Source organism: Gavia stellata, chromosome 18, assembly GCF_030936135.1.
Source record: "Gavia stellata isolate bGavSte3 chromosome 18, bGavSte3.hap2, whole genome shotgun sequence".
In the NCBI taxonomy this organism is placed as follows: Eukaryota; Metazoa; Chordata; class Aves; order Gaviiformes; family Gaviidae; genus Gavia; species Gavia stellata.
Genome location: NC_082611.1, coordinates 1768363 through 1791552, shown reverse-complemented (window position 1 = coordinate 1791552; position 23190 = coordinate 1768363). Strand labels below are relative to the sequence as shown.

Below are 23190 nucleotides of genomic sequence, written 5' to 3'. Positions count from 1 at the left end.
CCCTCCCTCCAGACCCCCCTGCAGATGTGACCCCAGGAACACAAGACCTGTCCCTAGGAAGTCTTAACCCTTACCCTCCTCGCTTACCTGATGACATGAGCGACCAAGAAGCTCTGGATCTCGGGGCTGCTCACAAAAGCCAGCTCTCCGTTGCCGTGCTCCTGGCAGTGCTGCTGGGCCTCCAGCCACTCAGCCTTCTCCACCACCAGCTGATAGCAGTGGTTATTGCCCGGGAAAACCAAGCCATCAGAGGGACACATGGGGTGAACTGCTGCATGAGGTAGAAGAACACAAGCATGATGTCCTTTCTACGGGCCCACACACCCCAATCCAATCTGGGGAGCGAGGCTCCAGGAATGCCCTGTCCTTTTTGAAGCCCATAAATCCCCTTCGGTGTTGAACTGCACTCTGTGCAGTCATCTTGTTGGCCCAGGACAGTGCAAAACACTGCCTGGTCAGTCAGGGGAGCAAGGAGTGCCCAAAGGAGTCATCCCTTACTCCTCATTGAGAAGGAATGGAAAGGGAAGGCCCAGGCCCCAGTGCCACCGCTCCCGTGCCCAGCACCCACCCAGCCAACCCCGCTTACCTCTGCCCAGCTCGCCAGCCTCTGCAGTGATACCGTACAACACCGCGAGGCCAGTGCCACCTCTGTTGCGGATCCGTATGTCCAGACTCTCATTCGTCTTGACCAAGGAAGGACATTGCAGTTCTAACTGTTGGGGTGAAGCCACCACCTCAATTTCTGCCTGCACGTATAAGACCTTGGTGCCCACAAAGATGGTGGCAGTGACATTGTACTGCCCAGGTAAGGCATACACGTGGACAGCTGCATTTCCAGTGGCGTTGAGAACCTCTGTCTGGTCCCCAAATTCCCACAGTAAAGTGCTGACAGCAATGGGAATACTGACATTGAAGAGCACGGCCTGGTGCAGGCTGTACTGGGACTGGAGTCCTGTGAAAGACACAGGCAGCTGCGCCTGGAAGGGAGAGGGGACGAGTGATGGGCCACCACAGGCCTGCCCGGACAAATGCTCAGTGCAAAATGGCAAACAACCGGAGGAAGAGTTTGTTTCATAGGCAGTACCACACAAACACTGCCCCTGGGTGCTGAAACCTCCATATTCCTGGTCTTCGGCATAACAGAGGGCACTGCAGGTCTCTTCGGTGAGGTTCCCAGGGTGAACAGACGTGAAGAGGATGACAAGTTCAGCCCCTTCTGTGTTGTTGCTTGTCTGACACGTTATGTATTGAGCTCCTGGGGAAAGAAAAGAAGATCCTCTTGCAAACTGACACTGTGAAGCCATGGCTTGGTGAAACCCTCCAAGAGACACCACCCCACGCTCCTGGGAACGGACTTCTCCTGGGCAGCTCCTACTCCAAGCATTTCCTTTTTGAGACTTGCCTGGGAAGTCTTTAAACCCTCAGCAACGATTTCCAAACTCTTTATGCTGACTAATGATGACAGAACTAACAAGTCAGTCACGCAGATTTATGGAACAGCAACACTCAGCACATAAAAGGGGTCTTTGGAGAGCTTGACAGTCCCATGGGACACGGAGCCACAGAGTCTGACCCTCCGAGGAGCCCAAAGGACTAGCCACCAAGTGAGACCAGGAGGAAAAGTTGTCCCTTGGCAGTACCTTGGCTTGGTCCGGTGCAGCACGTTTCACTGCAGGCTGCCAGGGGCTTCCAGCAACAAGTCTATAACCAGACACGGCTGGGCAGAATGGCACATCGGGGGCATGGGGGAAACACCACCGGACTCTCCACCAGGCCCACGCTGGAGGTGGGCAGGCGCTGCAGCCACCTTCCTCCTTGGGGAGAGCCAAGAGCTTCCCACCTACTTGCAGGCAAAATCTGCTGCTAGAAAAGAAAGCAGTGCCACACACAGCCTGCACCCAAGGGGTGTGGAAGGATGCACATGTATGCATTCACGGGAAGGATGCACAGAAACAACACATGCCTGGCTACAGGGAGCACAAACACACATGCGCGTGGATATGTACAACGATGGCAGCCACAACAGCCCCATTCTCAGAGCAACAGCTCATTCCCCTGAGTTTACTTCGCCCTCACCGGCTTGCAAGGGGTGGGACGTTTCTCTGCCACAAACACACAGGCAGGGCCTCTGCCGCGTGCACAGCCGCAGCCCAGCTGGGACTGCCTGGCCTCCTCTCCAACTCTGCCCACGCAACCAAGCCACGTTTGCTCCTCTGTTTCTGCTGGTTGCTACAACATCTCCCCCAAAACATCTCAACAACTCCGGCCTTGCATGATCTTCCCATATCGAATCCATCCAACTGTCCAGCTTTCTCCACCGCCTTCCTGCAAACGCTGAGCCAGTTTTCTTAAGAAAAGTCCCGTGAGGAGGACCACGACATGGGAACTACTTTGCATTTTAACACCAGCCTGCTCATACTTCTTCATTCCCTGCCAGTCAGTAACAACTGTCAGTAGCCGGCAGGCTGTCCCCAGCCTACTCCCATTACACTGAATTACCCAGAAGACAGCCTCACATTATTATTTCCACACTAACTTCAAGCAGTTCAAGAGGGGAACAACTCATTTTCAAGGGGAATAACAGTGCTGGTATTATTCCCCTTGATAATTCTAGCACCAGGCAAACAACGCAGTACCGAGGCACTGCAAGGCTGGGGTAACTTTGCTGGGGAAAGCGGAGCAACCACCACCCGGGTTTTGGCCCTGGGGGAGCACTGCACTTCACCAGGCAGCTCAGCTGGCTCCCACCAGCTCTGGTTCCCCCAGCCCTCACCACTGCATCCTCCCATCAAGAATTAAAGGAGATGCTTGATGCCTGTCAGGGGGAGCACTCGCTCTCCCTCTCTCTCTCTTACTTAGAGATAGCTGAGCATCCGGAGGGATGAGTTTTCTTAGGGCTCCCCCTCCCACCCTCCAAGTAAACACTGTCCCATGTTTCTGCTAGCCAAGGCAGGCAGAAAAATGCACCCAGAGCAGGTGACAGGCTGTAGATCGGGGCAGTGTTCATTCCACGCTCCTGACGACATGGAGCCCTGTCACCTGCAAAGATTCAACTTAGCATGTCCTCAGGTCCCATCAACTCCAAGAAATTTCGCTGCCTAAAGTCAGACTGTTAAAAGCTTGAGAGAATGAAAGCCTACGGCTGGAGGTCATGGAGCTAGTGCCATCTGATGGCTGCTTGAAGCTTGGTCTGTAATAAGTTTACTGATCTCAGCCCTGGTGTGACTGACTCCAGCCTTAAGGCATCAGGGTATAGTCACATGCTACCACTATTTGCTTAATTAGATTAGAACTGGTGACTTGAGGTCTAAAGAGGTCTAGATGTGATCCCCAGCTCCCCTTGGGCCCACCATTTCCACTGGTTTAGTCATCTCCCCCACCACAGCCCACGGCATTTCCTTACCACAAGTAGCATTGACGAACAAGACGTCGAAGAGGGAAAGGTTTCCCACCTCAGGGGGGTGGGCACATCTCGTATCTGACGCGTGAATAACTTTCACTTTTCTGTCTTCCATCCAACGGGGCAACCAGGAAAGTTTGCAGTCACAAACAAATGGATTCCAACTTAAGTTTCTGTAACGGGGAGATCAGACAAAAGTTAGCCATTAACTTGACATGTGCTAAGTGTTAATTACAGCAGTGTGCGGATCCCTCACTGTTGCCATCTGCGCCACTCCACTGAAGTGCTTCAGAAAGAACTGCGAGGAGAGTTAATGAATAGGGAATCAAGCAATAATTAACATGATTTTTCTAGAGGCTAGAATTAGGCAAGTACTCCAAGTACTTTTTTCACTCTACAAATAATTGTTGCAATTAGAAGCAAATTACAGGCACAATCTTATATTTAAAATAGTCTGCCATCTAACAGCCATGGGATGTAATGACAGCCTCTCCAGCTAAGGGAGACTATTTACAGCTCCATTAAAAAATAGCTAAGAGAATAAAATTGATCTGTCAAAAAAGAAATGCAAAGTCAATGATAATCTTTCCATGTGGCAGTTTAATGAAAAGATGGAAACTTTAATTGCAGCTAAGCTTGATCCAAATTACAGCCTTTGGCATTCAGCTGCGAACAGGACAGAGATGGAAAGCTGTTTGTTTAGCTGACGCCAGCTGGGCTGGGCTGCCGCAGGGGCAGAACCCAGGATTTTTATACTGAAAGCACCACTTTGCCGGCCAGCCTTAGCAGGGACAGACTCACTTGGACCTAGCCTGGATCCTTTGTGCCTTTTCAGTGCCACTTGTAAGCAAAAATGCAGAGCTGAAAATGCCCTTTGTGTCCTGTCTTCAGGGAGAATGTGTGGCTTAGCTTCTTTCTTGCTTGCCAAGAGCGATTGCACGGGGTTAATCCTTTGGCTCATTCAGATACAGAATGGCCATTCTGTGCTGTCACTTCATGTGACTCTCCTGGAAATGTGTGGCATCCCCTCGCCGCCCTTCACATAACAACACAGATTTTGATTACTTCAGTTAAAAACCACTATAAGCCTAAGAACTTGAATCACTTAGGGACAACATCTTCATGTGTCTTCAAGTGACTTCGACACCTCAGTCAGGGTCTCCCGTGTTGCAGGTCAGTGCCCTTTTCGTCAGATCCCCCGGTCCCAAGGTGTGACCATACAAACAGGAATAGCAAGCGTGAGCCGGAGCACGGCCAGAGACAAGAACCTCAGCAGAGCTGGTGTGGGAGGGAAGCAGGGAAGCCAGGAAGGCAGTGGCAGAGGTTGGAGGTACCCAGGGGACAGAAGCAGAGTCTGGGAAGAGGTTAGGCTTGAAGGGCACCAACAGGACCCAGGAGCAGGACACAGCTTGAGGAAGAAACTGGACAGAGTCCAAAACGCAGCTGCTTGCTTGGGTACATGGCATGCCCCAGATCTCCCCAAGACAGCGCTGCATCCCACCCCACCGGGAAAGGAAGAGCTGCTTCAAGGAAAGGTCTAAATAGAGAACTGGGAAACAAAGAAGATGAACTTACATTTCACTTAAATTAAATAAATTATCAAATATTCCATCTTCTAATGTAGAAATCTTGTTGTGGCTTATATCGCTGTAAAAGAGGGAAAATGAAAAGGGAAGTTCATCATGCTGGTAACAACTTCCTGGCCAACATAAAGGATCAACCTCTGTCCCAAGCTCTGCTTGGGTACTAGTTACCCTCTGAGCACCTTGGGTCTCAACAGCCACATACATATGATAGCAAAATGTCCAGTCAGGCGCTAAGCCATGGAATCACAGCGTGATTGAGGTTGGAAGGGACCTCTGGAAGTCATCTGGTCCAACCCCCCTGCTCAAGCAGGGTTACCTAGAGCAGGCTGCCCATGACCAGTCTGCTTTTGAGTATCTCTGAGGATGGAGACTCCACAACCTCTCTGGACAGCCTGCTTCCATGTTCAAGTGCAGTCCCCGTGCTCCAAGTCCTTCTCCTTTAAGGAGATTTTGAGGTGTAAAGATGGCAGGCTGTCCAGGATGCCAGCTACTCAGCTGGAACCACCAAACCAGGTTTTGGTACTGGCTCTATTGCTGCCTTTTTTGATGTGACAGTCCAGTTTTTCTTTAAAAAAGTTAATCTTCCCTATCAATCATCAGCAAGTCACGGTGCAAACTCATCTGATCGGCAGCTGAACCAGTGAGTTTGCTAATGGGCAAAGCTCTCCTCTTCTCCTGGGCCCCACAGAGTCTGGGCAGCTTTGGGACAGCTCAGGTTGTGGGGAGCAATGGGACATCAGGCCTTTCCCCCACTAGTGCCGGGCTCCTCAAAGGACCCTCAGACTCAGTATCCAGTTCCCTCAGAAGATAAATGGGATTTGGACACCGCAGCATTATCATAATTTTCCATGTACTAACACACATCTTGCGACAAAGCTCCTTCTCTTGCCTTGATCTCCTCTCCATCTAGCAGTACAGTGGGTCAAATCCTGCCCAATTCTCTGAACGCCCATGAGGGAATCAGTCATTCACTGGACTGTGCAGCTGAACGCCTTGAGGACGGAGTCCATGGACACATCTATCTGGGGCTCGACAGATGAGGTCAAGCAAGAACAAGGCTAACTTGTGAAACATAAGCAGGCGTTCTAGGTACCAGCTCAAACGTGCACGGTGAGCTGGAGGACGGGAAGGGTACAGCGTGTACTTACAGTTTTGCCAGAGAAGTCAGGCTTTCGAATATCTGAACATCTAAACCACTGATCCTGTTATTGGAAAGATCCCTAGAGAAAGAAAACACAATCTTCAGCTTTCGTTCAACTTCATTTTGTCATTCCTCCATTACTAGACCTTAGAAGAGCCTCTCTCCAAACTCCATCCAGACTCCAGACTGGAAGGTTTTGGGGTGTTAAAGCGGAGCATTTCTCCCAGCCGAAGACAACGCCTTTCCCAGCTGTAAAGCATTTGCTGCTCACAGCTTTGTATAATGTGTAGATACAGATTAGGACTATCATTATATACGTACTATTCTGCAGCGTATCTAGAGTAATTACAGACATGACAAATGTATTACTAAATTTGATGTATCCTTTTAAAAAAAATTCAAGTCTAATGTATGTTCAAAGAAGTAATTAAGAAATAATTTAGACTAAAGTAGTAATTAACTTAGAGAAAAATTTATGAGGAACTTCCAAGTCCATTTCTAGTGCCAAAGAACTGATCATTAATTACACAACTGATGCGTTCAGCTTTTACATTTTAAAGATCTTTTTGTCTCTCTTTGGAAAAGCTTGAAAGGAAAGAAGAAGTAACAAAGAATATTTTCCATTTAAGATCAGGTTAGATTGTCCTTATAAAAGGAACACTATTTTAAAAAATCTCTAATCGCTCCCCATAACACCAATAGCCTTCAACTCATCCAAAGCGAAATTGTTTCTGTCCTCCAGCCCAGCTCTCTCTTTTCACCTCATGTCCTCTTTTTCAATTTTAAAATGTCACTCAGCTAAGAAGTAGAAAGTTTCGCAGATCAGTCTCCACTCATTCCCAATAAACTTCACTCTTTGGTTTCAGATGAATCTCCTTTGGCCAAAATCTTCTTTTAGCAGCATCAAAATACTTATCCGGAGCCCATGCAATGGTTATTATTATCCTTCAAGGATTTCTGGCAGAGCTCCAGGGAGGCGGACAGGGCTGGAGTCACCGCAGCCACAGCCGTGCCGTGTCAACAGAGACGTTCTCCTCCTCCCCTCCCTTCTCACCTTTTTTCCTACAAGCATCTCCCGTAACTTCTCCTTGCTGTCACACCTCTTATTTTTATCCCCTAATCGATTAATTCTTGGTTTGATCTGACATTTAAACTTAATTTATCCGAATGAAAAGAATTCTGCCAAACTGGCAGGAAAATCACATATGATTCCAGGAAACTCTGGGGATTAGCAACAGGGATGGATGTCTCTTTAAAAGGTTTGAGTTAATTTTCCCTGATTTTGCTGTCCAGGATTTTTTGCCAAGCTGAGAGTGGATTCAGAGGAGTTCATCAGCAAGACCAATAAAGAAGCCCAAGAAATGTGCAAAATGAAAGCTCAACAAATACACTTAAAAAAAGGATGCTAGCAAAAATATGTGACCAAGCCAGTGTTCTTGTGTCTCGGGGACAACAGTTAAGAACAGAGAGCATCCACCGCTGAAGTGTCACAGGCCACATGGGAGTCACATTCTGCACAGGATACATGAAAATCACCTCCAAACCCATTTCCAGCTCCCACTTGCAAGAGAAACACACAATTCAGCTTGGACTGGAATCCCAGCTGCTGCCAGCCAGGTCAGATCCTCCGCAGGGAGGCTCCTGCTCCACTTCTGCATGAGTATCTTCTATACATTGTACTCCTCTGCCCCTGCACCTCCTTCCATTACTTGACCAGTTTTGGAAAGGACCAAACCACCAACCAGCTACCTTACGGGGAGACCAGTAAAGCTGTTTCTCTTCTTTGAAATACCTGGAAATAACCCATTTAGTTTTTAGGCAGCACCTCAAGCCCAAGACAGAAGGAAATGGTGTTTCAGCTCTGATGCCTTCTTGCTCCTTGCCCAGCCAGATGGTTGGACTTGATGATCACAGAATCACAGAATCACTAAGGCTGGACAAGACCTGTAAGATCATCAAGTCCAACCATCAACTAACACCACCATGCCCATTAAACCATGTCCCAACTAACACCACCATGCCCATTAAACCATGTCCCAACTAACACCACCATGCCCATTAAACCATGTCCCACAACATCTTACAGGTCTTTTCCAACCTTAATGATTCTGTGACTCTGTGACCTCCAAACCAAACCATTCTGCTGCTACAAAATCAGGGCTCTGGCATTTCAAAGAGCCTCTTCAAAAGTGCTGCTCGGCTGCACAGAGAAGAGAGGGCGCGGGGCAGGGTGAAGCTCCCAGCCTCACAGAAGAAGGCACAATCAGCAAGCGGGCACCTGAGCCACGCAGGGAACCGGGGCAGCCAGCCCCAAGCCCAGCCGCCCCCTCTGCAGCTCTCTGCAGCTTTCTCTCCATCTCTCCCATCTTCCTACTTCCCAGGTAAGAAGTGACCAAGTGCAGCAAGGAAGTCTGCTCTTCTCCATCCCTCTGCCACAGTGCCAGGAATGGAGGAGTTGGTCCTGAGCCTTCCCCAGCCCTTCACAAACATCCCTTATCATTATTTCCATTTCATCTCAGAGAAAGCTTTTAAACTTCGGGTAAATAAAGGCTAAGACCGCAAATCCTCGACGCCCAGGGGTCATTCCCACCCGAGAGCAGGACCGGGGATGACTGTGACCTGGTACCTGCTCCAGGAAGATGCACAGTGGCAGAGCTGCTCCCACCAGCCTCAGCAAACAGGTAAATGGAAATAGAGGCAGGAATTCCCCTGGCAGTGCTGCTCTGACACGGCCTGTTGGACTGACACTAGATGTCACTGCCTGCTGAGCGGCACGCCGGGGAAGGAGCTCTTGGTGAACAAGGGTGATCCAGCGGGTTTTGCTCAGGAAAGGGCGGGAGGAGCTGTCCCCCATAAACTAGTGACAACCCTCAACCCTCTGATTTGCTCAAGGGACCGTGCTGCTTTGTGTGGCCAGGACAGCTTGTGAGGGCGTCAGGCCACTCGGACGCGTGTCTCTGGGGTATGGGCACCGTCGTACTCCACTGAGCCTCCACGGCGTCACAGCGGAAGGGCTGGAGGGGGCTCCCGCGCCTTTTTCCTCTCCTCCTGATTGTACAACTTGGCCGTCATTCTGCATGCACCATCGCCAAGCTGATGCTGCCAGATACCATCATCTGAGCTCACGCATCTATCCTGCACCTACTACTGTCATCCAAAGCCAACACTGACCCACAGCCCAACACGCAGAGAAGCTCAACCAGTGAGCTTCAAAGGAGAAAGCTGGGCCTTGGTTCCCAGGCGAGGCTGCTTCAGAAACGTTCCGAACCCTTGGAGGTTGTAATTAACCCAAGCTTTGTCCATACCCTGACACTTTGCACTTAACTGCAACTCGCATGCTTTGCAACGGGTCCCAAGACCTTGGCTCCCACCATCCGCCTTCCACTGCCTGCGCTCCCGTCTAGCACCCGCAGACGCTGCTGCCCTCCATCCAGACCAGGCGCTAGCTGGCAACCCAGCGGTACCTACAAACCAGAGCACAATTCCCTTGCTATTTCCTACCCTTGCCTTCATGATCCAATGAGGAACCGGTATAAACCCCCCCAGCTTTCAACCTCCCCAGACCTCCTTGGTGCAGAGCCGGCAAGGGAAGCAGAGCTTCTGTTGACAGGAAAGCTTGGAGAAGCAAGGAACGGTGGCGGATGCCAGTGCCTGCCACCTCTAGCCGGGACTCAGTGAGCTGGGCTCCCTGCCGCCTGCTTGCCTTCTCCCACTGGTCCCTCTCCAACTTGTATGGAAAATCACATTATGCCTTCCTGGCATGGGAAAGATGGCCGCGAACCAAGCTAGGTTGCAGAAAAAAAAAAAATCAGGAAATACTGAGCAATAAAAGCCAACGCAAAGGCTGTGGGACAGAGCTCAGCCTCTCGGTGCCACAAACTGCCACGACTGTATTTTCCCAGCCCACTGCCAGGCTGGAGGAAATTCGGAGCAGGTTCAAAGCAGAGCTGAAGCCAGCAGCAAACAAGGCTCTCCATTGAAATGCACTGCGCACGCAGACTGCCGCCCTCTCCACGAGAAGAAAGAAAAATTTAGTTAATTTGTGCCACAGGGGATATTGCGAACACGCTGTGTTGCCTGCAAGAGGGCAGCTATGGGCAATTCACAACTTCTTGATCCTGCCTCAGTTTCCACACCTGTAAAATGGAGCCGTGTAATGCCAGAGGAGGCTGGGAGGGCTGGCCCACTTCTCCACAGATCTCTGTGGGGCAAGGGGCACCCAAACCCACCACCGAATATGGTATAGAACAAGAAGAGTGTGAAAGATGCCATACAGGGAGCTCCCCTTGCAGTTCCCTAAGTGCCTCAGCAAAGACTCACACATTTAACTTAGATGCCTGGCAAAGGAAGTTTTAAAAAAACTTCTTCTGGAAGTGGAGTTGGTCGTGGGGGGAAGGTGAAGCTTCAGATAAGGGAACGTTTGGTAATGAGGGTGTCAACCTGAGCCTTGGGAGCCTTCAGCTCCATCCCAGTTCTGCCACCAACTCCCCGTGTGATGCTGGGTGCACCACCGAACCTCTCCAGAGCTGTGTGTACCGCAGGGCTAACGGCAGCCCCTCTCACGGAGAGTGTGAGGATGCATCAGTCACAAACACCGTCAGCGAGATCTCCTGCAGATGGGGTGGGATAACTTCTGGGGGTAAAAAGTGTCGAGCACTGGCGTGCCCTCAGCTGCTGCTGCTGGAAGCGAGCAGCAGGGCTTGGTGCTGCCAGCTTTGTCCCTTCACGATGCTCAGACGGGCTCCACGGCCCCGCAGCTGCGAGCCCGGGGCAGCCAAGCGGGTTTATTTCTGCAGCGCTGTGGTGGACAGGCTTTTTTTGGTGCACTGCTGTTTTCTTCTTAATTCCACAGAACATATAATGTTGAGCAGAGTATAGCACGCCTCCGTCTGCCAAGCCTGATGTCATGCTCTCATTATGTCATTTGTGGGCCCGCTCTGCCTTCATTTCACAAAAAAGGGAGGGAAGGGAAGGGGGGGCAGTGCTGGCTTGTGCCTTCCCCAGCCCTTTTGGTGCATGGAGCCCAGCCAGAACAGTAATGGGAAAAGCATCCGCAGACGGAGAGAAGTGTCTGTGCAGTGAGGAGCCTGCGTGCAGGCTGAGAGAGCTGCAGTGGTTCAGTAGAAAAGAAGCTCCAGGTCTGTAAGCCACAGTAAAAGCTAAGATTTTTGTGGGTCAGTGAAGCTCCAGAGGTGCTAGGAAAGACGGCAGCTAGGGTACAATCATATTTCCATCCAGAGTCTGCCCAGGAGCCTCTACAGTGGCTACTAAGGGCCCTGCAATACTGCAGGAGTGACAAAGCATCTGCCCTTCAGGCTGCTGGGTGCAGCTTGCAGTCAAGGGAAAAGCTTTTCTACCTCCCAGCCCATCTTCCTGAGCTGGACTGGCCCGACAGAACACACAGGGTCAGTAAATGGAGCATCTGCAACAGAGAGACCCTGTCCTTTGGGGAAAATCACTTTCTCCCCATGGATCAGCCAGGCTGGGCTTTCCCACAAGCCTCCCCCAACCAGCCAGTCTTCCCTGATCCAGGACACACACCCCCAAAACGCAGATTGCCTCATGTTTGTGTGACCAAAGTAAGAGTCATGGGGACAGGGCTGGGCCCCATTTTGGCCCAGAGACTGTGTTTGAACAGGAGTGGGTGCAGGGACGTAGGAACAGCTCTGTCCCTGGGATCAAGGGTCCATCCTGACCCAGATCCCATCCCCGACTGCGGTCAGTACCAGGTGTTCAGGGAGATGTATGAGCAAAGCTCCCAGCGAGCAATCCTTCCCCAACACACTTCCCAGCTCTTGGCAGCCAGCAACAGAGGACCTGCAGAGCCAGAGACGACATTGGACTGGCGTATTTAGCAGCCACCAACAGACCGATCTTCCACGACACTGTCCACCCCTTCCTGAGCCAGCCTGGGCTCCACAAGAGCCCACAGCAACAAGCTCCGTAATTCATGTGCTTTACAGAAAAAGCACCTTCTTTGGTTTCTTGAAACCTGCTAGAGGCATCACTTCATTGGATACTGCCTAATCTTCTGCACTGTGAACACTGAATAACTGCTCTTTATCTTCTCTGCCCCACTCCTGCCTCCAGAGCCTTTCCCAGATTGCCTGAGCCCTCTCTTCCCCAAGCACATCTTCCAGTGGAAACAGTTCCCCCTTTCTGATCTCAACAAACTCCAGGTGCTTCGCCCAAGCACGAAGAATGCAAAGGTGCTCAGTCCCTGGCAGTTCTCGTGGCTAAAGCCTTGCAGCAACCAGGGACGAGAGGCAACGGCCGACGTGAGCAGCAAACCGAGGCACAGAAAACACCGCAGGCAGCAGCAGCTGCCCAGCCATGCTCCGAGCAAAGCCCAGCCGTGCTCCCGTTTCTCACCCCTGCCGAAAGCCAGGCTGCACTGTCACACACCTTGCAACCAGAGAGGACAAGTGACAGAGGGACATGCGAGATGGCTTGTGAGACACAATGAAGCCCACTGCTTCCAGAGCCCTCCATCAGCTGACAGAGCAGCGAACTGCCCGAGAGGTCGCCTGCGTAGCTGAAACACTGTCTTACGAGTTACCATGGCAAACACTTTTCTAGTTTCCAGGAATAAAAGGCAGCACGGTGCCCCGTGCAGCACCGCTGTGCTGATACTGCCTGACGTACATAATAGACTTTCCAGAGAAGAGGAGGAAAAACCCTATGTGTTTTTGCATGCTTGAGCCAGGAAAAATTATAGGGTTTTGCTGATCTGATTCCTTTTTTTCTTTGTCTTTTGGCTTGCACCTCTCCTAGAAAGCACAGTAGAAGTAACGGCGCTTGTGTGCAGAGGGGGGAATAGAGATTCTTGCCACAGCGGCTATGGAAATCTGAAAAAAACCCAGATTTTTCTGTGTGCCGGGTGCGGGAAGCAAAGCTGTCATCCTGCACTAGGTGCAGGGACACCCCGGCTGGCAGGCTGGGAGGAACACTGCCTCAACAGCTCTCCTGCACGATGAGCTCTCAGTTTTTCGGCACAGACAGGAGAGCAACAGCATATGGAGACCTCCATCACCAGCTACTCCTTTCAATCACACTGAAGCAGGGATTTTCCAAGGCAAAGGGATTCCAGCTCCACCACACATCACCTCCGAGAGCTGCAGCCAAACACGAAGAGGGCCCTTCTGCTGGTGGGTTTCACCCCTTTCTTTCCCAACACCATTTAGCAGCGGGTGACTGTGAACCGATGCATCCCACCGCAGAGGAGGCTGCATTTCATCCGTGTGCCCAGGGACCTCACTGCAGAGATCAGCTTCCAAAGACCAGCAAGGCTGTTAGGCAGCAAATGCAGGAGATGGAGGGCTGTCCAGGGAAAGGCTCACGGAGACACTGCCAGCTGCCGAGAGCGAGTCCCAAGCAGAGAGCTGCACGCTGGGACTGGCAGGCGGCAGCGAGCACCCTTGTCTCCCCAAGGCTGTCACAGCACGATGACAATTTATTTGTTCATTTTGAATTTATGAGTTTCAAATGCTGGCCCAAGCCTTAGCTCTAAGGAATTTGCCCCAAAAGACTTTTTACCAAATATTCATCTAAAAACTAAATGTTTTTCTTCCCACAGCAAAATCATAATTGTTGATATGAAAATGTAAGGCAAGAATACAAGCATTTTTGCAATGTTCTGTACACTTTGTGCTCTCCTGGGAGAACTGCAAAGCACTCTCACATATGCCCTTGCAAGGCAGCTGTGCCAGGAGACGGTTGGGTTTGACACGAAGCAGACCCAGATGTAACTCCCAGCTCCGCTGCAGACTCGCTGCAGGAGCACAAGCAGGTCACCCCATCGCTGCGGGCTCCCCTCTGAGCGATGGGAGTGAAGCAATGCTCCTTCCCCATCTCAGCCTGCCCTGCCTCGTCCTGCCGCAAGCCTCTCCCGGAGCACCAGCACAACACAACTCTCAGATTTCTAGGGGTAAACCCTACTCCCTTAGCTCTCGGCATGGCGGGTGAGCTCAGGGTTGAAGCCGGGCAGTGGGTGTCTGCATCCCTGCCGGTGGCTGAGGAAAAGGGGCTGAGAGCCTGTGCTTGAAGCAGCATGGGAAAGACTGATCCCTGAGCCCTGCACGAGACTGAGCTGAGAGCTTGGGACACCCCAGGTGACACGGCAGTCCCTATCCAGCCGCTGCTTGCTCACACTCCCTCTGCTCCTGTGCCCGTGCCCCATACCCAGAGCAGACAGAGGAGGTGATGCTGCTTGCGCCTGCGGGGTGCACAGCCAGGGCATGGCCACCACGGCCAGGGCGTCCCCGCCACGGCCAGGGTGTCCCCACTGTGGCCAAGGCATCCCCATCCTCCAGGTGGGAGCTGTCTGCAGGGCAGCTGAGACTCAAAGAGCGGCTCCTCGGATCCCCGCAGCCAGCAGCTTTCCGCAAACTTTCCCAAATATGGTTATAAAGTCGGACCAGGGATGAAGCCACTCGAACAAAGGGGACGTGTTACCTCATGGAGCGATGTCATTTTCTGGCAGGGCCGACTCGTAGGCAATGCCATCATGCGCTCCGTCCCTCTCCTCCCTGGCCAGGAGGGCTGGGTGGGGGCTTTCTCACACAAGAGGCTCCCAGGAACCGGAGCGCTGCTGTCTGCGCAGGGACCCGCAGCGCGGCTCATTTTACAAGCTATTCTTAGGCTGCCACTGACTTCATCTCCTCATTCCCAACACCGAAACAACGCAGCCAAAGGCGAGGGGGGCACCGGGGAGGCACCAGGGGCCTCCTGTGCTTGTGGAGGTCAGCAAGAGCTTCTGCAGGGCGCTCCGGTGGGACGAGGAGCTGGCTACAGGGATGGCCACCGTCATGAGAGAGGCTTTTCATGCCAGGTCCCACCTTCTGAGCTGCCCAAGTGACCAGGAGGCGGCAGTGATCGGAGCTGGCCCTGGACATGGTACTCCCCTCTACTGCCAAGAGGTGACTTAACGTGGCATAAAATAAGTCTTGAAACATCAGCATCACCCAGCCCTGCTCCACCTCTGCAACATCACATGAAAAGATTAGAACAGGGAAGACTTTCAGCTTGGGAAAGCAGCAACCCAAATATTTAAATAAAGCTAATGTCCATAATTAGTGCTGCATGTAAACAAGCCGTCTGCAGTTTCATCCAGCTAAATGTCAGCCCTGCAAATATACATTTGTTTCATGGAAAGTTTGTAAGGAAACCAAAGATGCGATAAAACCAAGTATCTTCCCAGCACACATGGCAGAGCTCAAGAAAGGAGACCACGTTAGATGCCTGCAGCCCAAATCCAACCACTTTCCACACAGATACCCACTTCTTCCCCGAAAAAGCATCCGTCCAGGGAGCCCCCAGATCCTGTGGCATTGCATGCTGACACACAGCTCTTTCAACGCCCAGCTCTGGTCTCTTGAAAACCCAGAGTGTTTCCAAGTCAGCATGTTCAGAGCCCAATGATATTTTATTTTACCATGAAAAGTGAGCCCTCTGTAAGCTGTAATTTAGGAATTACACAGCTGAGTTACTAAGTGCTTAATCTTCCTCACAGAAAGCGAAGAGTTTTCAATAAATGTTTAGGCATTGTTGATATTAATTCACCACTGGGACAGGGGATGGAGTACATAACCTTTGGGTCCTGTTTTTTTATTATCCTATTTGTATTTATTTTAATGTGAGGCCTTTGCTTAAATAGCTGTCCTCTAGGGATATTATTTCCCTGTGAGAAATAATAAAAACACAATGCTGTTTTTCCCCAGCACCGTAAGTTTTGCTATACACAACAAACGAGAGCCACAGGCGAGGTTCACAGGATGCAGGAAGCCCTGGATGCTCTTGAACCAACAGCAGCGATACATCGCTGAGCCGATACAGGAGCTGGAGCCAAGAGACACGGAGAACTCCAGGAAAGTCTTCTCCAAAGCACACGTCCAGTTTGCAAACACTGACACCGTATGAAAAAATATTTGCATAGCCTCTTCCTTGGAAACCTTCTGGGGCATCCGGGTTTTGTATCCCAAAAGGAACAGGGGAACAATTGGGCATCAATACAGCACGAGAACTGTGAACCAGGGACCTCCGGATCATCTGAAATGCCCTGGTGAGACTTGTAAAAAACTTAACGGCACTTCCTAGCTGAATTCAGGCCGCGAGCCGGCTGAGAGAGAGTGAGACTGATAAGGCAGCATCAGAGCAAAAGTAATTTCTTCAAATGGTTGGGAAATACTTCTCTCATTTCTCGCACTGAGAGAACAGTCAGAACGTTGGCAGGTGCCACATGGCACCGGCAGCACACAAACAAGAGGAAAACAAAGCCACAGGGCAGCAAAACACGGCATTTACAGGGGTTCACGAAGGACTGGGGATTTAGGAGTAACATCACCCACCAGCCAAAGCCACACACGCATGGCAGGTAAAGCGGACACGAAGAGGGCACCCTGGATCCAAAACAGTGTGAGAACAGACGGGGAAAGTCCCATGGCCAAATGCCGTGAAGCGGCTGAGGGACAGTGTCACCATGTCCCTTTACCCCGCCGGGTGTGGGAGCAGCCTGGGGTGAGCACAGCACGCTCCCCGCTTGGACCTCCCGCTGTCAGAGCAGCACAAAGGCGAGCGGACCTAAGAGAAAGATTTTGGGGCCATTCCCTCCTCAGTCCTTTGCAAAGTTTGAGCTCCAGCCCCCCAGGTCCTGCTCCAAAATCCCCCACCCTGTACCTCCCGCCAGGCACACCGACCGGCACTGCCACCAGCCTGGCTCCGCAGGCTCCGGCACAGACCCGCCGGCATCTGCCTCGGTGCCGAAAGGGACCCGACTTTCCACCCACCCCTGGGAACCCTGGCCCAGTAGCCAGATCTCGACAGTCACTTCCCACGGGCGATAACACACCCTCAAACACTTTCCCTTTTGTAGCTGAGAGTACAAATTTGTTTGACCTTTAGCTAACAGCAATGTCTAACAGACGAGCACGTTTTCCAAGTTCCTGGGTGGTTGCTTAAAAAAAACATTTTTGTGTGTATTTTAGCCCTGTCTGTCAATTGATTTTCAACTCTGATATGTTTTACCAACAACATTTCCTTTTATTTAAGAGATTCCCTGTTCCAGGCTCTCACCCACACCCTTCAGCTCAAAGCATGGGATGCTAACTAAAAATAGCTGAGACGGGGAAAAGGACAAGTAAAGACCAGGAAGACTCAACCAGGTCCAGGCCGGGCAATGCGTTGTTAGCGATGGAAAACAACCTTCAGCAACATTTTGCAGCATGACCTGTGCTGGAGAGATGCTGAGCCCCTTACTTATTCTCCAGAGAGAAAGGTCTGGGATTTGGGGCAGTCACATTAGCACTTGATATGTTTAAAAATAGAACAAAGTAAATGGTGCTGCTCTGTGAAAACAGTGATGCTGAGCACAACCACAGAGTCCACAGCCCACTGCCTGCAACAGAAAATCCAAGAACCAGGGGAGCCTGGAGCAAAAAGAAAAGTGCAGCATGTTCAGGACCCGAGACCTGGCCAAACCACGGCTGCAGCACAATCCAGTTTGTGCTTTTCTTGCAATCCTGATGTTATGTCTGCTTTCTGTGGCCTCCTCAGTGAGGGACAGGCTTTTCAGATGTTCTGAAGCCCTGAGACCTACCCAATACATGAGCAAGTTTTGGGGAAGGGGCGCACAGGACGCAAAGCTACTAACCCTTCCCTTTTGGCAGCCTGCTTCTTGCACTAACAAAGAGCAAGGAGAATGACTCACAGATTTTTAATGTGATCATTCATCCCAACGAATCACGTACTGCAAGCCACCACACTCCTCACAATCAATTCCTGCATCGAACCTCAGCAAACAGTCCCCCATCCTTCTACAGAACGTTCCCATCTTCACATAAGGACTCCCAGGGACGGGATGGCCACCACCAGTTTTGGTAAGCTGTTGCAGTGTTAGTCAGTTAGACTTATTTCTGGTCTGAATTTGCCTAGCTTGAGTTCCCAGGTGCAGGATTCACTCCACCTGCCCACTAAACTGAAGGTCCTTCTATTATGTTTTCTGGTTTTAACCACAAATACTCCCCAGGCTGCAGTCACCAACCGCCTTCTTGCTGGTGCAGCAAACACCAGCCGCCTCGCAAGAGACAGTCCTTCAGACAGGCTTGTGGCTGGATTCTGTAGGACATCACTATCCCTATGAAGTGAGGACACCAGGAAATACAACCCCTCTGCTCCATAGTTCCCTGCTTACACACCCCTGGGTTGCACTAATCATTTTGGTGGCTGTATCCTTCATCGCACACTCAACCACCACACCTTCCCTGGCCGAGTCCTTGCCTTCCAGAAGGCTCCCATCCTACACAGCAGGCCTGCCTTCCGCGGTCCCAGCCGTACGATCTTACGCTCGGCAGCATCGTTGCTCCTTTCTGTGACCACGTCTCCATCCAAAGCAGAGCTCCGTTTCCTCCTCTGTGCTTTGGCACTCTCAGTACAGTATCACCAATGTTTTCTGTTCTCCTCCAGTCTGTTGACAAATACACCACGGAGGCAGTCAGCAGTCAATCTTTGAGACTTCACTGCAACACACCTCTTCATGATGACTCCAGTTTATCCTTATGTTTTGAAGCCAGTGTTTAACCCCTTTAATATATGTAGTGCTGATTTTTTTCATTCCGATTTCTGACAAATATATGTGACATTGAGTCGAATACCTTACAGAAGTCATATGTGTATTACATCAACACCATCATCTTCATCTACTCCATCTGTAAACTTACTTATAAGGCAGAGGTTTATGAGATCTATTTTCCATAAGTGAATTTTCCATGTTCATTGCCACTAATTACACTATCCCCTTTAACATCTAGCTAACGTCCATGCTATGCACTATATTGTTTCTCCTTGGGCTAGAAAATCACAATACCAGGCTAATAAAATGTTTGTACCATCCCATTTACCTTCTGTTAACACTGGCACCATGTTCATTTTGATCCAGTCCTTGGGAATTTCCCTACTGCCCAAAACCCCACTAAAAGTGAACGTTAAAAGCCCAGAGGGCTCTTCAGCCAGATCTTTTAAAATTCTTGGATGCAAAATATCTGAACTTGCTAGTTTAAGAAGGTCTAACATTAATAGCAGCTGTTTAACATCCTCTTCAGTTACTGTTGGAGTGGAAAGTGTTTCATCATCCTCATATGATACAAATACATCATCTGGCTTTTCTCCAAATAGAAAACAGAAATATTTACTGAACAATCCTGCCTTTTCTGTACTTTCATTGATAATTTGACCATGTCCACCTATTAACAGACCAGTGTAACTTAATTCCTTTAGTTCCCAATATACTTGAAAAACTCTTTATTCTTCTCAACTTTGCTAGCCACAGACTTTTCCTCGCATTCTTTTGCTTATCCATGTTTGATGGGCTTGAGTGCTCAGTCCATACTGATCTCTATCAACAATTCTCTTTCCCGGTACTGTATCTAGTATATTTATTTTCCATAACTGCCTTCATTTCTCCTCCAGGCTCCACTTGGGTTTTATTCAGGGTGAGGTAAGGCAAGGTAGCCCTGTATATTGATTAAAACAGAGGTGTACATCAGGATCAAGGCAGACCCCAGCACCAAAACCTATCTAGCACCCCAAATGAGGTTCTCCCCAGAGATACTATGGGCCCAAAACGTTCTCACAACGCTAGAGGCAGGGTTTCAAGCAACACAGCTCAACACAGATTAAGACAGTCCAGATACACCTTCTGGAGCTGCAGAAAGACAGCACCCATCCCCGGGAGACTGGCCGTCCTGACCTGCAGACATGGGAACAGCCGTGCAGGAGGCACGAGGCTCAGAGCGGAGGGAGCAGGCAGTGTGGGGCAGAGCAGGGGGACTCCAGGAGCACTTACAGCAGATCTGCTCTGGGCACTTATCCCTGTGTGCGCGACAGATAACCCCTTTAAGGGGTCCTCTTTGAGGACCTGATGCCCCCTAACAGCTTTGTGCTCCCATCCCGTGCAGTAAAGATGATACTGAAAGAGAAAATTACGCAAGCAAAAAAATGAGTGATCTCCTGGATCCTCCTACAAAAACAGGACCAGTCCTGTAAGATATTCCTCAGGGATGGTTACTGCCTTAATCTGAAGTCCCTATTGCTGGGGTTCCTGTCTGCCAGTGGCTGTTCCATAAAAAGCGTATTTCAGCGTTCTCCTCACTCCACGCAACCTTTTTTTTGTTCAATTAAATCCCATCTCTCCATTTTCTCTAACTCTGGCGCATCTACAGCAACTCTTCTTTGTCCTTGGCACGCACACCTTTGGATACCTGCAGGATGTTATTTTGCACCCAGTAAGCCAAAGTTTTCATAGTTCTTCCAATCCGTCTCCAGAAAACAGTAATATGTGGCACTGTGCAAAAGCCGATCGCAGTAACAACACGCACAGCTCCTGCGGGCTGCAGAGCGGGACCTCTCTGCAACCAGAGCATGTGTCCCTGCAGCCCAGCAGCAGCCCAGACCAAAGCCTTCTGCAGCTCCAGCAGAGACCTCGGGCTTTTTACATCAACAGGGCTTTGAGCGACATGCCCGGCCCGGGTACAGCTCCACAGGGCTCTGTGTGCGTGTGTTTGTTTGTGATTTTGTGAATAGGGCTGCTTAGCACGTTGAGTCCTCCCCGTGGGGATGATGTGTTAGAGCGGATTGGCTCGCTATTCCCCGAAGGAAACATCTGCACATTCCAGACACATTTTGTAACGGGAGTGAAACCCATCCTTGAAGTGAAATTTTACAGCCTCCACAGTGCAAAATAACGATTGCTGGCAAGGGCCAGTGGAAAAGTAATGTTTAAAATATTATTACAGGGAAGCGGCTGCCAGAGCCTCAAATTAATCATTTGAACGTGTCTCTGGAGCGGAGCGGTGCGTTATGTAACGCTCATCCAGCTCCAGCCTGGAGCACGGCTCCTCGCCGGCCCCGTCCCGGTGCCCCGCTCCCCTTCCCTCACCGAGAGCCAGGAGAGATGGAGGGACCCAACACCCGCTGCCCTGCCACGCTGACGCTGACCACGAGGACAAGCCTTCCCCTCTATGAGGTCGCTTTCAAGAGATTTTGGCCAGGCCTGGGGTCCACATTTCTACCAGGTGCCCAATTTCTTCTCATATTAAAGAAAACCCCAGGAGAGACAAGGACAAGAGCCGTTTCTCAGTCAGCTCTGAAAAGCGGCGTTTGCCACAGCTCTCCACACCAAAATGAGCACCAGAGGAGCCGGAGGGAGGCTCAGCTGCTTCCCACCATGGCCTGCAGAGGAGGGGAAGCTATAGGTCTGCTGGTTAAACCCTTTGGGCACTGGTCTCCGGCCAACCTGGTCTGCTCCTGACGGCCACAGGGCAGGTGACAGTATCCGCACAGCGTCCTCCCCGTTGCCCCGCGCTATGCAGTGATCTCTAACTCACAGGATCCAAATATGATAAAAATGCAACTGACGTTCAAAAAAAAAAAAAACCACCAACCTCTAAGGGAAAGCAGGAACACAAACAGCAGTGGATGCAGACACATCTACGGGGGAGGAAGAAACAAAATGTTTGGCAGCCTGTACCAGCAGCAGGAAGGGAAGAAATGAAATGAGTACGTAAGAGAAACAAGTCCTGCACTACAGCAACCAGAGAAAGCCTGCAGGCCCTCAGGAAGGGATATTCTCTCAGCAGTAACAAGGGCAAAGCTCTGTTATTCATCAGGCTGAAGATACCACGAAGGTAGCCAGAAACTTCCCTGATGAGGACTTCTCCATCTCTCCTGGTCTGTAGCTGTGTTGGGGGATCCAGCCCTGCCAGGTGGTGAGGGCTCGGCACAGCCTGTGCCAAATTTCACTGCCTCCCCCCAGGTACACGGCATGAACATGGGGGTGGCATGACCGGAGCAGTATTTGTTGGGAGCTGTGAAGGCAGAAGAGACATGGGAATGGATGACTCGTTTCAGGGAAGGCTGATGGGAAAATGGGAGGTGAGGAGAGGTGTGTGAGAGCAGGGAAGTCAGACCAGCGTGATCCACGGGGCCAGCACTGGGATGATTCCAGGTGACCCAGAGAAAGGTGCTACTGGGCTGCTGTGACCCATGTGCCGACGGGGGTTCCATCGGATGCTGAGCCCAGCAGAAGGGCTGTGGGTCTGCAGGTGACAGTTCCTGGAGCCCTGATCTCCCCCCTGTCTTACAGGTTGGGCATGCAACATCAGGCGTGACTTCTGAAATGCTGGCCAAGGTTTTAGGTTTGCAGCATCTCTTCTACTTCTGAGTGTTGCTGCAGTATCCACCAACAAACATCATCTATGCTAGTTCCTAAAGCACATCTCCTTTCCTTTCCTGGCTCACTTCCACGCTCCCTGGATTCCTGGATGTTACAATATTCTGGGTTTGAAATTAGATAGACAGACAAACAAACAGATATATACATACACAGACACACATACAGACAAACAGATACTTTGCCTCCAAATGGACTTTCTTGTTCAAATACATTTTATGAAATACAGAAACAACCTGGGATTTAAATGCCTAAATATCTGTTTCATTAAAGGATCCAGGCAGCAGTTCTGCAGGAGTTGCTGTGTCTATCAGGTAAATAAAACACTTCTGGAGAAAATGCCTAAATGCGTAGTAAACATTCTGGTCTGCTGGGCAATAACAGAGATTTAGAATCAACCCTAGAGGTTTCTTCTATTTAAGTGGAAAAAAACCCAATCCTGATTAATTAAGCAGCCTAAACCAAATGGAGATGTGCAGACTGAGCAGAGGCAGAGGTGCTCTGGTGGCAGGGGGGCCTGTGCCTCGGGTGGTCTCCATGCATCACAGTTCCTTCTGAAGCTCGAGACTACAGTTTTTCCATGATTCCCAGGGAGAAAGGGCTTCCAATCCACTGTTCCGCTGTAAACATCTCTCTAGCACAAGGGCACCATAATTCAAAGTCAGGCCCATGAATCCCTATTGGAACAGAAATGCTCAAGGAATTCATTAAACAGCAGCTTTGGTTGACGTTGTGTGCCATAAATCACAGTGCATGGTAAAGACCCAGAACCAGTCTGCTCTGCAACTGTACAGACAGAGAGAGAAAAGGGAAATGGTTTACAAGACGCCGAAGGACGGGC

At 50.6% G+C, this 23190-nt stretch overlaps 1 protein-coding gene across 1 annotated transcript in view; it reads right to left on the bottom strand.

The window, feature by feature from the left end:
• PKD1 (polycystin 1, transient receptor potential channel interacting) overlaps window positions 1-23190 on the bottom strand; it is a 97960-nt gene that overhangs the window by 50612 nt on the left and 24158 nt on the right. Inside the window, exons 2-6 of the mRNA XM_059826485.1 lie at window positions 6135-6206; window positions 4976-5047; window positions 3404-3573; window positions 587-1255; window positions 88-271 (exon numbers count right to left, since the gene is read on the bottom strand). Of these exons, the coding sequence (XP_059682468.1) occupies window positions 88-271; window positions 587-1255; window positions 3404-3573; window positions 4976-5047; window positions 6135-6206 (1167 nt within the window). The remainder of the gene's footprint in view (window positions 1-87; window positions 272-586; window positions 1256-3403; window positions 3574-4975; window positions 5048-6134; window positions 6207-23190) is intronic.